Here is a 16,217-nt window from a genome sequence, read left to right on the forward strand (position 1 = left end):
ATCGGCCGTTGTCAAGGTGATGACACTTTTGCCGCCTTTCAACCAATCGGAATTTTCCGTTTCTGGAGAAACGGGAAATTCAATATTTCCAAAGATGTCTACAGCCCCTCTATTTTTTTCGCTCCCCGCCCCCCACTCTCTTGCTTCTTCTGTTTTGCGCTGGCGTCCAGTTCTCTCGCCTTTCTCACCGCGCGCTCATCAATCGAAAAACACGAAAAAATAGAGGGCTGTGGACAGTCTACTTACAGCTGTGTAGGATTAACAATTCAGATTTTAGAACTTTGATTACGTCATTAAAACCACGAAGACACTTCCGATACTTTGCAGAACCTTGAAAGAAACAAAAACAGTGCAACAATAGCACCTCTTTATTGGTTAACACACAAAAAATAAGCAAAAAAGTAATAAAATAATTAAATAGGTTTTATTGCCAATGCCTATGCCAAGCAATGGATAGTAAATTTAATATTTATTGTTACTTCTAACTAGAATCCTATGGCTGTGCCTGAACCTCAACAGCAGACCTCTAGCATGGTACCGTCTGGTGACTCCACGAGCTCTGCAGTTCCAAGCAGCGGAATCTACATGCCCCTACATCCTTCACGAAAAAGCTGGGAAATTAGCCGAGAGCAGGTCAATATTATTAAAGTCATTGGTAAAGGAGCCTTCTCTCGAGTCGCTAAGGCAACAGCGTGGAACTTGAGCGGTAACGGGGAAAACACAACGGTTGCTGTCAAAATAAAAGGTGCGATTAGAGATTCTCGACTTTCGAAATGATTAAGAATGAAGAAAGACTATATATATAGCTGTTCGTGATGTTGTTATTATTATCTTTGTCCTGGTTATCATTATTGCCATCTTGAATTGGGGAGGGGGATCATCATCATCATCATCATCATCATCATCATCATCATCATCATCATCATCATCATCTCTATCATTATTATTATGCAGAAAATGCTCTGGAGTCAGACAGAAAGGATCTGCTGTCAGAACTGGAGTTGATGAAGAAACTGAAACCTCATCCTCATGTGATCAAGCTGATGGGATGTGTGACTGAGACTGGTAAGGATAATACTGATTTAGTTATCAATAATCACGATACGAAATACAATGATATAATTAATCTACATGTATATAATACTTATAATAATACTAAAAAATGATAAAAATAACATGCATACCATATAATAGTGTAAATATATAATAATAATTATAATATAATTTATAATAATATAATAATAATTATAATATAATTTATAATAATATAATAATAATTATAATAATTTATAATAATATAAATACAATAGCAAAAACTAGAGTCGAAGAAACTGAAACCTCGTCTTCTTGTTGGAAAGTTGGTGCAACCAGCAATTTTATTTTATAGTTTCAGTTGTAGTGTCTGAATCTCTTATATTCTTACAGTTCACTGCATCTCATCATCTATATAGTATTACCTTTTCTGGCATTTTACTTCAGATCCACTGCTTGTCCTTATTGAGTACGCGCCGTTCGGTAACCTGCTTGGTTACTTAAGGAAGAGTCGAGGACTCAATGACACTTGCTTTAAAGACCCGGATGTGAAACCGCAAACCAGTCTGACTGCAGAACAGCTGATTAGGTTTGCCTGGCAAGTTGCTGATGGAATGTTTTATTTGTCTTCGATAAAGGTTTGTTTGTTGTTGTTTCTACTTTATTGCTTATCTTATTGACTCGTCAGCGAGTTTTCAAGAGCTTCTTTTTTAAGCGATGAAGATCGCTTTATGTCGTCGTGCGAGTGGATGGGATCTTTCAGTCTGGCCCTCTGTTTTGATCGCCAAGAAATCGCGTTTAACTCCACAGCAAATCTCCGAGTAGGACACAAAAGCAAAATACTCCCGTGCAAATAAATTATAAAAGGAACAACACAAAGTATAAACAAAAGAGACTTATTAATTTAAAGAGTTTTATTAATTTTAGTAGACAGAAATTTCCCAATTCTTTTAATACACAGGCCCTGTGAGCAAGACACTGTTAGACTTTAAGCTTGCTTGCGTGTATCGTATGTCGTTTATCGGATGTCACGCTACAACATAACGCAACTTTATTTAAACAACAACGGGAAATCTAGAAGGAAATTAAAAAATATATAAAATAAAACAACATTTTACTGTTGTTCAATTGAGCAAATCAATGACGAAAATGTTCTACTTGCATCTTTGTGACTCCATAACTACCGTATCACATTAATTTGACTTCCAACAGATCCTCAAAAAGTCAATGCTCATTATTAAACAATCACTAACATTGTGTCCTATGTCAAAACATGCAAGCTGCAGTTGGATAACCGACAGTCATTTCGCGCACAAGTTGTCGGATACATTTATTTCATACGTTAATTTTTTGTCAATTTTCTGAAAATTATTGACTCCATTGTGAAATATCATCGCTTCTGTATGCATTGCGTGCCAATTATTAATACTGTTGAATGTCTACAACTCCAACCTAATAATAATAATAATAAAGACTTTATTTAAAATGAGGGTAACACTAAATAGCAAAGCTAACAAACCTGTGGCCCTCCCTAAAAATTATACTAGAATATTATAAAAACACTATATACATTGAAAATTGAATACGAATATGCATAATAGTAAACGATATATGAAGCTAAAAAGTTAAAACTATACAATAAAATGATGTAAAAGCTGCTGCTCCGAAAACACCCGATCTCTGAGAGATTCTTTAAAGGGCTTCGGCTGTTCGATTCGCCTTTTTGAGATAGGGAGAGCATTCCAAAGGCGGGTGGCAGAAACAGAAAAAGTGCGCCCGCCTTCTGTCTCTCTTCTGAATTTCGGGCAGCGCAAGTTAAAATAAGCGTAGCGAGTGCTTCTTTTGTTTGCTTGGCTATTTAACACAAGTTGGTCGCTTAAAAAGGTAGGGACGTTTCCATAGATCCGTTTGTGGACTAGCGCGCATTTGTTTATATTACATTGTTTGTGTACTGGGATCCATCCCAGTCTATTAAAAAGTTCCACAGATGATGCACGCGGTTCTGCAAAGAGAATGACTCTGGCTGCGCGCTTCTGTAGTTTAAGAATTCTGTTTAGACATTCTTTGTTGCACACCGACCATACTATGCTACCATAATTTATAATAGGTTGTATTAAGGCGTTATAGTATTGTTTGCGTTGTGCTAACGGCAAAAACGATCTTATTTTTCTAAGAATTGCAATACGGGAGGCCACTTTTTTACATGTCTTTTCTACATGTTCGTTAAACGAAAGTTTGCTATCTATGTCAAGTCCAAGTAATGTTGCACTTGATACATTATCTAATGCTGTGGCGCCGTTTCCCGCCTTAACGTACAGTTCAACACCTGTCTTAGGAGCAAGGCGATTGCCAGTGATCATCAAGACCTTCGTCTTCTTCTCGTTTAACAAAAGCTTGTTCGCGTTCGCCCAGGACTCAATCTCCCCTACCGACGTATTGAGAGAGTCATTGAGAAGATGCAGATTGGCGACGTCAGCTGCGGCACAGACAGTGGTGTCATCAGCATATAGGTCTACTTGAGTTGAAACGTGTAGTGGCAAATCGTTTATGAACAATAGGAAGAATAGCGGTCCTAGTATAGATCCTTGTGGAACCCCGTAAGCCATATGCATTTCCGAAGAAACTTCACCGCCCACTTGTACCACCTGTTGCCTATTTGAGAGATATGAATGGCACCACACTAGCTCTTTGTTAATAACCCCATACACCTCTAACTTCCGTAGTAGCAGTTCATGGTCCACCATGTCAAATGCCTTGGTATAGTCCACAAGTACCATACCTGACACCTTATCATTGTCGAGATTGAATAGTAGTTCATCCACTATCTTGATCAGAGCTATTTCAGTACTATGATGTTTCCGGAAGCCAGATTGCCTGGAGTAGAGAAGGTTGTTGTCATTCAGATAAGTATACAAAGAATCGTGCATGTGCCGCTCAATGACCTTGGACAAGACTGGGAGAATCGAGATAGGACGGAAGTTGCTTGGATCAGTTCGATCACCCTTCTTGAATAGCGGAGTGACCTTAGCTAGCTTCCATCTTCCACCTGCCACTTACTCGTAACCTTTTCCGATTACAACCCATTTTGTCCTTTTTCAAAATAATTTTACCCTCGATAACTCGAAATGCCGATATCTCGAACCTTTTTCGGAGGTTCGAGTTATCGGGGTTCATCTGTAAAAACACTAGCTAGCATTTTACCTAGCAATAGGTTGTATGCTGTCGTGTTATGGAAATAGAAATGCATAAGAATATTTATCTTTTCTTCAGATACTTCATCGTGACTTGGCGGCCAGAAATGTTCTTGTTGGCGAAGGAGAGAAGTGTAAGGTGACAGATTTTGGGATGGCGAGGAATGTTCACCAGGATGATATTTACACCAGGAAAAGGCGGGTGAGAGTTTTCATGAAATTAGTTTTAATGCTTTCACAAATTGTATTAAAATATTTTACTGCTGCTTAAAATGGTCCATTTTTTCCTAATAAGGGTCGTCTGCCTGTCAAGTGGACTGCTTATGAAGCTTTGTTATTTGGAAAATACACAACGCAAAGTGACATGTAAGTACTTTACAACTTACAAAAAAGGATTCTATTTCTGAATAAGTGAAAAGCTCTTTAGAAAAAGGAATTTATATCTAGTCTAAATTTAAATCTAATAGGGGAAGTGGCTTAGCTGCGTCAACTTTTTAAAATCATTAATTTTTGTTCCTTCGTCAATAATAACTTGATATCGTCCAATTCCTTTAATGGCAGTTGGAGCTATGGTGTCCTGCTGTACGAGATTCTCACTGTAGGTAAGTTAAATTATAATTTATGCTTAATATAGTCCATCAAATATTTTAAGATATTTATGTTTTGATTGCTATAAGGTCAATTATTAAAGTCAAATACTAGCACAGATTTTCGATCTAGGAATTGTTTTTATGTATTACATAAAAGGATTAATGACATCACTTCATCTCATCCAGGGGGATCTCCGTACCCGGGAACTGACCCTCGAAAAATCGCCAGGAAACTTCAAGAAGGATTCAGAATGCCAAAACCAAAACATGTGGATAGCAAACTGTAAATACATTGCACATAATTTAGATTGTTAAACATTATTTCTTCATAAGTGTTTAGTTCTGCGCTCATGTGAGCAAACAGGCGCATAGCACTACTTTTCATGACGTTTTGGTGAGTTTGCTAGTAAGTTGATGTAGTTGTAATGGTGATGCATATTTTGCGTTAATTCCGTTTCCAGTATAGTAGTCCTAAGTCGCATGTATAATATGTCGTAAAAACATCAAATCAAAGTCAACACAAGGCAAATAACTTATTATTCAAGGATAATATTTAATCCAAATTTTCGAAAACGCTTTCGGAGAATTTTTTCAAAATCAGTAATCGTGAAGAAACACATGAAGTATAAAAGACACATTGTTCCTATGGTAGCAACTCAGCAAACCTTTTAAGAAAGTTCATTGACATTTAATCACGTAGATGAAGTGGTTAGCCCGACGAAACTCTGACAGTAAAATACTGTATCAGCTATTAAAATTTGAAGTGTTGTACTTTGAAGCATCCAGGCGAGCCTCGTCTATTATATTTACATTTTTTTCCCCTTTCATTGTTGCTAATGATTTTCACTTATTAATGATTTTGACCTATTAGATACCAGATTATGTTGAATTGTTGGGAAGAAAATCCAAGCGATCGTCCAACTTTTGCCAAACTAAAAGATACGATGAGAGATATGGAGAGAAACCACAGGGTAAACTCAGTAATAAGTATATCTTTGTAAGAAGTTATTTATGTTTAGTTTTTCGAAGTTGATAAAATTTAATTTTCCTTCTTGGAATTAGCCTGAATTTCAGACATCCATCTGTGCTCGCCTACTCGCCAGAAGAGACGTCTGAACACATCTGGCCCTAATGCCGTCCGGTGACGTCACTACCCGAAAACCGGGTAGTGATTTTGATTGGTTGATTTGAAAATTATTTGCATAATTATGTGAAATTATGACCGAATTTTACCGGGCAAGGATTGTAATTTGAAAACGTTTGGAAAGAGTTTGAAAGGGTTCACCTTCCCAGAAATGAATTTATTAGTCATTTACCTTGAGTTTATTACTTTATTACTTTACCTACGGATGAAGAATAGTAATGGAAATTGGTAGGTTTTAAGTTGGCGGCATTCGTCGCTTCGACATGCAGAGTTTTGCCAAATTTATACGTATTCTTGTTTTGTCAACAAAGCCGCTCGACGCTTATGTCCTGCAGCCTCGATGAGCCAGTGATTTCTGAACTTAGTGCCCACGGTCAAGTAGGATATTTTTGTATTGAATTCCGTTTCTTGATGCCTCTGTAACCGTCTAAATTGATTCATTTAAGTACTCACGAGTGTGTTGTATTTGTCCGCTGCGTAACATATTATATTTTGATCGCTAGATAAAGCAAATCAGTTCAGATTAAATCGGTTCCGTAAAAGAATATAGCCTGCAGTCGATTAAAATTTCATTCATTTGTTTCAAGTTTTCAATAGTTTACTTTTAAAACAATTTTATACCCTGTAATCCTTTATTGAAGCAATTTTTCTTTCACAATTTCATGGCCTCGACAGAAACTTTTCCGCCTGAATTAAAACCAAAGTGTAGTGACGTCACCGGACGGCATTAGGGCCAGATGTGTTCAGACGTCTCTTCTGGTGAGTAGGCGAGCACAGAGGAATGTCTGAAATTCAGGCTATGTTGGAATCAGATGAAATATTTTTTTTACATCTGGGAATACAAGCCTCGAACTCCGATGGCTAGAAAATTATACTCTTGATTTTTTTTATTTGGTTTTTCTATTTCTGGTATTCTTACATCGTAACATTTCACATTTGGTAACATTTCACCACACTGAGCTGTAAGTGGGAAGTCCCCTTAAAAACGGCAGCTTACTAATTATATGAAATGTCTTTCTCTTACAGAACTACGTTAACCTCAAGCAATATGACAACAGTTTGTACGCCAACGTCGAAGATCTCACAGCTGTATAACTGTATCACCCGCTGACTTTGTAATCAAGACGCTATTTTTATATCGACAGCTACTAACTGTAAAATCCCTGATAATTCCCCCTCTTCCCTCACTTCATCCCGCACCAAGCTATAACCCAGGACCCTTATTATAGCTATTAGCCCTTTAGTTCGGTTTTGGCAGTTACCTTGTGTTATACTCTAATGACCATATTGCTTACTATTAACATTAAGTATACTGAGTTGCCATTTCGAAAGCCTTTCCTTACCTCCCCCCCCCCCCCCCCCCCACCAAAAATTTTAAACACACTCAGAAACTCCTACGAACATAAAATTATACAGGACTAAAACAGACTTACAATGTAGTTTAATTATTACCAATGATTTAAGAAGAATCTAATTGTTTGATTTTCTTTTAACTTTGGAGAGGTGGTTGAACTACATTGGATAGACACTGCAGAGGAAGTCAGTTTTCGACTCATGTAATTAAACTGTAGTGCAGGGAAAATAAATGATAATAAATGAATCAACAATAACAGGAATTTACAGTGTCCTATCCACACGGTGGCTCTACGTCCACTGATTTCCGATCGAATGAATTTAGAAGTGCACTGGGAATATAGTTTGATCATGAATGAATATCATCATATAGACTCAGATTCTCAGATAGAATCGATCGTGCGGACACCCATGGCCAGTTCTGATTTTCTTTAAGGTAATGAAAATTACGATATGTTCTTTTTGTCTTTTACGTGCGAGAAGCAATCAGGAAGCACCTGTACATGATACCATGTAAAAAAACCGGATGCATTATAAATACCGCATTGTTGTGGAAGATTAACCAAGTTTTACTTAAGTTCTTAGCTTGGTTTGGATTTTAAACTCTTAAATCTAAGTTTGTAGAATAAATAGATAACACTTTGGCAATGTCTTAGAAACACTAAGCCATACAAAGCATCAACAAGAGGAGACTACTAGTTTAGTTTGTAACTGCTTTTGTTTCTATTCCTTAGAAGCTGTGTACTTTAATTCATTTGATATAAGCTACGTTTTTGCAATGTAACTAAAAATACTTTTAGTAATTATTCGTAAATTTACAGGCTTTAAGTGATAAGTATTGTTACAAAAGTAAGTAAATAATTATTTTATTTGCCAATTATCTATTACAACAGTGTGATATATAATAAATAACATTTAAAGTAGTAGGTGATCCCAGCAAGCTCATACAAGCTTTTGTAAGGAGATCCCCCTAATTATATAACATTTTATTATATATGGTGGCCATTTAAATCTGTGTCCACAAAACAGCAATAATAGAGATAATGAGTTTAAATTTATCTTATATTAAATATTTTGATTAGGCAAATCAAATACCTTATATTCTTTAAAACTTCGCCATGATGGAGTCTTCAATTTCGTCTAGCCTTTGCAGAATGAGATCAGATCTTCCTTTTTTCCATCTCCGGATGGAGCATTTCGTTGTTGTTTTGCTTGCGGACTATTACTACTTGGTGTTGAAAAAAGAAGGGGAATTTCCGAAAACGTGCTTAGAGCGCAACGGCACACGTGGTGTTACAGTGGCCGCCATTTTTTTTAAAGTAGGTAGAGCAAGTAAGAAAATATAGCAACTACATGGTAATTGCATTGTATTATGTACTGTTAATGATGTAAGTAGTGTACGTTTCTGTTGTAGGAAAAAATTTGTGTCCCAGAAGTCGGCACAAAAAATGTTTGATTTTTTTTTCGGAACAATTTGTGTCCGCAACAACTGAAATGTTGTCTGGTTTGTACAGCATGAAAACAAAGGTGTTTTATACTCATCTTCTAGCACTTAGTTTGCTAGCACTTAGATTCTATTGGCCAACTTCAAAGCCTATTTTTCCAGAAAACAATAGAAAGATCCTTAAAGCCCGACAAACTCTGGTAGCCTATCAAGTACTGATTGAAATAGTGCAGTGTATATCTAACAACTGAAAGATATCTGCAACATCGGTATTATGTGTTACGTTAGCTCAGTACGAATACGTACAGACCTGTATGTTCTTCTTTCACTGCTGTTACTTCCGCAGGCAGGTAAGAATCATTCTATGAATCCTATATTTTAGAGTATCTTATGCCTCAGTTCAGCGTGGCATTATTTGTGTTTCACAAGACTCCATTTTATAAGAACGTCCATAAAAAAAAATCTTTACTGTGGGGGTAGCCTGTTTGACCAACTTTTTTGCTTGGTTGTGCGATTCTCTTCCATACTCCGCGCGTCTCGGATATCCTCGAGTAAATCGTCCTCAGTTGTCCTTTAAAAGACGACTGGGGACGAGTCACGACTGCTCTGGAAAAGAAAATAGGCACGCACAGCGTTTTTTCCTTCCCAGTTCTCTCAAGTTTCTGTTGTTGTTGTTGCTGTTGTTGTTTTGCCTGAACTGAAGGGAGAGAATGGAGGAAGCAACCCACAATCGCTTTTTTGGAAAATTTCACATAGTTTTCAAGGAGTCGATACGTACTCGGAATATTTTCATGCATGGCCATATATTAAGTTTACAACTTTCCCTTAGCGAGCGCGATCTCAAAATCCGGCAATTGTAGTAAAGTTTTGATTAAATTTCATAAAAACGTGGACTTTTTTGTCAACTATGACTTTCCCCAACCCACTAAAATATTTTGTTATGTAACTAAAATTATAAACAAATAATAATATGCAAGAATAATGTAGCGTGTCCTGACCTGTTATTTCCGCTACAGATTATATAATACATAAAGCTACAATAGTCACGTGCATTTTTCAGTGTCACAACAGCGCTCGGTGTTTGATAGCTCGCGTTTGACCAGATACCTGTACAAAGACCTAGCTATTTTGTCTGTAACATCGTTATCAATAAGATGAGTTTTATAAACTCACTAGGAATTTGTTCATACTGCTATGTTCTTCTGGTATTGCTGTTACTTCCGCACGCAGGTAGGTATCATTCTACAAATATAATCTGTCAGGCTATCTTCGGCCTCAATTCAAACGTGTACTGATCTCTTCCAGGTTGTAATTTCTGTGATTAGAGAAACTCTTTTAGTATTCGTGTGTTCTCACATATACTTCAACTTATGCGGTTTTCAGTCCAAGCGAAAGTGCGTCCTTCTGCTTGGGTGTTTGACTCTCACTAGCTCGCTTTCGGTGACTTGACCGGAAGCGACCGGAAGCGACAACGTTTCAAATGCACTTCGTATCATGGATCATCATGAACTTTAGGATTAACTGAAACGATGTAATGTACTTTGCAGACTTGAGTATGTATTATCTACAATATTGGGTAATTAGGACTCAAATTATGACTGTGACTTAGTTCTCCATTACTGGATTGTGTCTTGCGTTTGGGAGTATACGTATCGATTCGTGTGCGATTTTGGATCATATAGAGCTTCATGTCAAAGACTGTTACGCAGTTTCATTTTCGTTGCCACTACTTTGAGGTTATACTAGCCTTATATTGACGTTAAGTGATTTTCAAGGCAGCCTTGCTAGTGCTTTTATCGGCAATAATTAATATCTATCTTAGATAACTGTTTTATAAAAGTTCGACAAGTAAATTGTGCCGCATCAGTGAACGACATTTGCCATTATTTTCATTTAACATTACATTTTAATTAATTATAGAAATGCAACCGATCAGCGTTTGACACGTTTTAAGGAGATTTTTAAATAACAAAAACAAAGCTTATCAGGAAATGAAAAGGAAAGAAATATTATGTGTTTATAGGTTTCCTCTGCCATCGACCGATTTTTTAGACAATACGTAATAAAACAATCTTCGGGAACAATCTAAAGGTATCCCAACCGTATCAGAGAACGCTTGAGTAGCATTAATTTAATTGTTTAATTGGTGTCTTCACAAAACACCGTTTAATATGTTTTTTGTGGAAATCAATGGGAGTTATTATAATGCCAACGAGCAAGGCTTTGCAGTTTCAATCTATTCCGGATATTATTAGCTATATTGTTTGAATGATCAAAGTACTTCGGTGCTAACAGATATATATGAAACAGACAGTACGATTCTCGCGTGACTTATTTCCAGTTGTACATATTCATATTTCTCGCTGGGGTGTCACTAAACAGAGTAACGGAGTATCAAGTAACGAAGTAACTAGAAACAGAGTAACGGGAAAAAAATTCAATAGGTTAAGAAAAATGTGAAATATATAAATCAATACAAAAATACTAAAAAATGCAGAAATAATTGCAAAAAATCAGATCTTTGGATTATTTCTATTGATAATATGTCTCTTTGTTGAATACACGACGGCCGAAGAGATTTTTACATAAAAATGTCACGTCACTTTCTCTTTGAAGAAGTCACTAAAGAGAAGGCTAAACTAAACCACGGTCACTTTACCAATACTGCATGCATTCGTGACTGCGAGTCCTGTCGCACGTTTTGTGCTCTAGGATGAACATTTTTTTATGCTTTCAATAGGCCATTTCCGATATATTAAAATTCTAACTTGGCTCCGAGGCTTGGGGAGAATAAAACAAAAGATATCACGTCGACGTTTAGGAATGAATAAATCACTTCTTTTGTTTTATTCCACCAAGCCTCGGAGCCAAGTTAGAATATTAATATATCGGAATTGGCCTATTGTCTCTTTTTCAATAGCAGGGAAGAAAGTTCTTTGGAATATTTGCTTTATCGATTCTCCTGCTTTGTCATAATTTATTGGACAGTTCAGGAAATTAAAGTAAGCAAGTGTTAACGTCATCTTTACCGGAGCCACTGCGGGTCTCCTTTGATCGCGGAACTATTCGTTCTTTACTCTGCAAGAGAATTTACGTACACAGCAATCTTTCTACATCCATCTTTCGACGTGCTGTTTGAAATGGGAAGCTAGTACTAAAAGCCAGAACGGCGGAACGCCGGAATGTCGGAATTGCCGGTATATTACAACCAGGAACGCCGGAATACTGAAACCCGGAACGCATAAAAAAGGTGCGGGAAAAAAACTAAAAACGTTACCACCGTTTGCATTGATACGCTACTTCAGGAATCAAAACACCCGCGGAAACGTTTCCAAGACTTCCGTCAATCAAAGTTTGAAATGTCGTTTCGTGATCATGAAGTTTAACCGGCGATCAAAAATTTCAAAGCGAGCTCAATTTGTTCATTGATATAGCGTTAACAAATTTGTTCTTAAATTTCTGCCTCCATTTAAGAGGGAATTTTTCCCGTGACCGAGTGAGAGGTGGTACAAAATTTTAAACAAGCCTACCCTCAATTTTTTTTCAGAGATACCTTATGGTGAGTCGATCAACGTGCTATGATTTTTTCTTTAAGAGCTATCTTTGTTTGGCAGAAAAAAAATAAAAACTGTCACGCCCGCCGACTGCCATGAAATGGTCGAATTTCATACCACGATTAAGAGCATAAGAACGATGCTGCTCACAAGCGCAAAATAAAGCAGACTTCTCTCGATTTTGTGTATTTATTAAGGAGGCATTTACAAATGATTTGAGTCTAAGAACAGTATTACAAAGATCGATTTGAATATTTAGAGCCTGTTTAAAAATTGCAAAAATTTGATTGCTTAAAAATCTCATTTTGGAACATTTTTTCAAAGAACTCTTTTCCTATGCGGTATAACTCAGAATCACTTAAGACTTGGGCTTTAATAAGTGGAAATGATTTTCTTTTTAATGGTATAAAAATCAGTCTTGGGCTTTTAATTGCTACGAAGAACTTCCCCTTTCAATTTGGACGAAATCACAACACCGACTTGTCAACAACCGCAAATAATCGAATAAGGCTCGAATTACGCTTTCCCTTCTCAAAGCCAAAATTTCGACAAAATCTTATTAGTAAACACCCTATTTGATCCAAAACTCAATATTTAGCTTACCTGGCGTAACAATTTGTTGAAGATTGCTTTGTATCCAACGTTTGTTTCAAATACGTTACCAGCACTCGAACGGTGTTTACCAAATAACAGTATTCAGAATTCCCGAGAATTTCAAATCAGTAATAACTTTGCCAGAAGGTCCTTGAAAAAAAAACCCACCGCATTCCGGTCTTCACAGTTCCAACCACATTTAGTGAAAACGGCCACTTCATAGAAGAAACTTGCTTCACAGTTTAAAAACCGCGTTTTGGCCGTTGTTTTTGCAGAAGATCAACTAGAGCGAAAATGGCGGCTTGACATCTGTCACGCAATGATATGTCACTTGAGGGGAGGTTACCCATTGAATTAAATTTGGTGGGCTATAGACCGAATGCATAAATGGCTGCCAATTTAAAATTTTTTGTATGCATTTAAATTAGCCTGACTAACCTCGTTTTTGAGTTGATAATTCAAAAGAATTTTTGCTCTAGAGCGAGGTTAGTCAGGCTAATTTAAATGCATACAAAAGAATTTTAAATTGGCAGCCATTTATGCATTCGGAAAATAGCGTAAAATTTCGGTTATAATTCCTGGATTTATACAACTTCGTAAGTGGTTTTGGTGGGGCTAAATATAAACGTAATGGCACATAAACGGGGTAATAAAAAGTCTAAAAACCCTTTCCAAAAAGTCACGGCATATGTATATGAAAGTACGTTTTCACGTTAAAAAAAAAAAAAACACCATAAAGATACTATTGAAAAAAAAATTATTAAACCTGAAACGGGGAAGGTCACTGAGTAACTGTTGCCGTTGTTGTTGCATTTTGAATGGAGTATTGCAGCTGTACATGTTTGGTTGTTTTGTTTTTTCGAAGTAACTTTTATTTTTATTTTTTGGTTTTATTTTGGGGAGGGGTTTTAACGTCAAGGTCTGGCACGGATTAAAGAAAGGGGTCACATATTTTTTGTTTTAACAAAGTGGAAATAGCATTTTTAAATATCATAGATTCTATTTACAAATCAGAAAGGAAAAATAAACTAGATTAGGTGTAGCTCTAACAATATAATGAGCGTCGCGCCATAGTTTCCAAAGCAAACAAGAACTGATATTTTGTTGATTCGTGCTTTTAATGAGTAGAGAATTTTACAGAGTATAGAATGGAAATCAATTACTCTTTTCAAAGATTAGTTGGGGGATACTGCTCCCAAGATAAGCGAAGTCGAGCTGCGGAAAAACGTTCTGTTATACTCCCTCTGCGTTCATGTGAAAAAGATATCTCGGCTCACAAACTGGCTGCGGGTGTTAATGATGTTGAGTCAGAAGTAGATATCATTTTAGCACGGCATCAATGCAACGGTGCCCTTCTTTGGCATGCCAAAGAAGGGAAATCACGCAAGTCTGACCGCGGAATCAACACCCGGGGGGACTGCTATATGAAACGGACGGGGATGCTCGTCAGGAATTTTGAAAAGAACCTCTAAAAGAGAACAATCTGGGTGTGGCTCGAGCTTTTCTTGACCCCTAGACGACTCCAAAAAAACCAGAAAAAGGATTGCTATTTGTATATTTCTGCGTGTATAACCCAGAACGAGACCATTTTGGCTGAAAATATTGCTATTTTTTCGCGGAAGACCCTAAGTGAAACCAAATATCTAAAATTTACACCCCGTCACTTTCATATGCGAGTCCCCCCCCCCCCCCCCGGGAATCAACAAAGCGCTTTCGAGAACGATCCTTCGACGTACGGGCATATTTGTCCCTGCTGGGTCTGGTAAGTCTTTGCGATTTTTGTTAATTTTCTATAGAAAGTACAGTCGAACCTCCGGCGACTATCCAGATTTCCGACTTTCCGGAATTCCAATTTTTCTTGAATATTATATTAAGACCAAACTCTTTCAAAATTTAAATGCCACTTTCTTCCTCCAGAAACTATGTTATTATAATCGGAATCGTAAATTACCCAATAAGCGAAGCTTCGAAGGATAGAAACTGTGACGCCTCGAGTGCGCTATCAGTCATGAATGAGCGTTATCGTCATCGAATTCGAGCTAGAAGGGGTTTACTGTAAATCAGTTCTCAGTCCGTTTAATATTGTGGTTATATAAAATGCGATATGATTAAATTTAAAAAGGAGAAACCTAACACAGTGTGATTTGTTCTTTTTCTCTGTTTTAGTCTGATAAATTCTGGCAACGGTGGTGACGGATATATATTAAATCGAGCTTAGCGCCGTCTGATAACAAATGTCGATTATATAACGTTTCCCCCCCCCCCCTTTCCGACGCCTGCTATGCAGGCCTAAGTGAATGCAGTCGCACATTATCGCGATCCCCTTAAAAGTGTGCGGGACGTTCCTAGTGATCTCGTACTGATAAGTTGATCACCCCTCCCCCCCCAAAGTAAAATAAATAAAAGTAAAAAACGTTTATGACAGACTCCGCTGTGTTTTGGAAGCGGGAAGGGTGAACTCCCATATTATGGTTAAGTTACGGATTTTGGTCACACATATAGGGTGTTCAGGACGTGGTAGGCTGCCTGTCAGTTTAACCACAAAGGTTTCGTTTTGAGCTGCACTTAAAGGTAAAACATACTCTCATTTTTTGTTGGCAGTCTTCAGATCATTGGTAAGACATAGAAATGGTATCCGGCTCCGGGGTCAAATTAAAAAGCTTTTACCACGCCCAGATGGGGTTCCGTATAATAGTATAATAATTTTAACAGGAATAAAAAGCCTGTACAAATTACCGTACCGTTGGTGCTAGATGCAGTGTTTTTTTTTTTCAAGTCTGTACATCTTGATTTTTTTTATATGGAATAAATAAAAGGGAAAATGGAGTTCAAAAAGCGGCTTTTTTATAACCGAGTGAGAGGTTGCACATGTGGACGAACAAGAGAGCATGAAAAAACTTTTAAAACGTGAATTCGAGTTATCGGGAGTCGACTGTATCTATATGGCAGTTGAAAAAATGCAGACTTTGTAGGGAGCCCCATGTACCCACCCACCCCCCGGGAGTTCGTGACTCATTGCGTGACAAATACGAGGATTCACGAGCAATGACATGTAACCGTTCTTTGAATTTGACAACATTTCATTTGAGGCTTAAAACGTCGTTAAGTGAAACTGTTCATTGTTTTATCAAGTCCCCTGTACGAATGGCTGTATGGAACCTGAAATGTGGTTAAAATTGTCAAGAAATGCCATGTTTACGAGGGCCTTTGCTAATAGTGACTGATTGTATCATAAGCAACATAGCCGCTTGCCCGTGCAATTTGCCGACAAAAGAATGTCAAGAATGGGGAAAAACACTGTTTTACCACTGCTTT

The 16,217-nt window shown here is 37.3% G+C and overlaps 3 protein-coding genes across 3 annotated transcripts in view; all 3 read left to right on the forward strand.

Moving 5' to 3' along the window:
- The window catches only part of LOC144662606 (proto-oncogene tyrosine-protein kinase receptor Ret-like), a 109,024-nt gene that overhangs the window by 34,428 nt on the left and 58,379 nt on the right, over window positions 1-16,217 (forward strand). The gene's annotated exons all lie outside the window — the stretch shown is intronic.
- Window positions 490-8,698, forward strand: LOC144662611 (proto-oncogene tyrosine-protein kinase receptor Ret-like). The gene is made up of 9 exons (XM_078523462.1): window positions 490-745; window positions 955-1,065; window positions 1,480-1,670; window positions 4,303-4,425; window positions 4,519-4,589; window positions 4,785-4,825; window positions 5,000-5,096; window positions 5,685-5,784; window positions 6,984-8,698. The coding sequence occupies exons 1-9, from the start codon at window positions 496-498 to the stop codon at window positions 7,050-7,052; spliced, it is 1,053 nt and encodes a 350-aa protein (XP_078379588.1). The 5' UTR covers window positions 490-495; the 3' UTR covers window positions 7,053-8,698.
- Window positions 9,788-16,217, forward strand: part of LOC144662521 (uncharacterized) — a 183,105-nt gene continuing 176,675 nt past the window's right edge. Inside the window, exon 1 of the mRNA XM_078523343.1 lies at window positions 9,788-9,984. Within this exon, the coding sequence (XP_078379469.1) occupies window positions 9,909-9,984 (76 nt within the window). The 5' untranslated portion in view covers window positions 9,788-9,908. The remainder of the gene's footprint in view (window positions 9,985-16,217) is intronic.

Source organism: Oculina patagonica, chromosome 8 (genome assembly GCF_052425735.1).
Source record: "Oculina patagonica isolate OP01 chromosome 8, crgOcupat, whole genome shotgun sequence".
In the NCBI taxonomy this organism is placed as follows: domain Eukaryota; kingdom Metazoa; phylum Cnidaria; class Anthozoa; order Scleractinia; family Oculinidae; genus Oculina; species Oculina patagonica.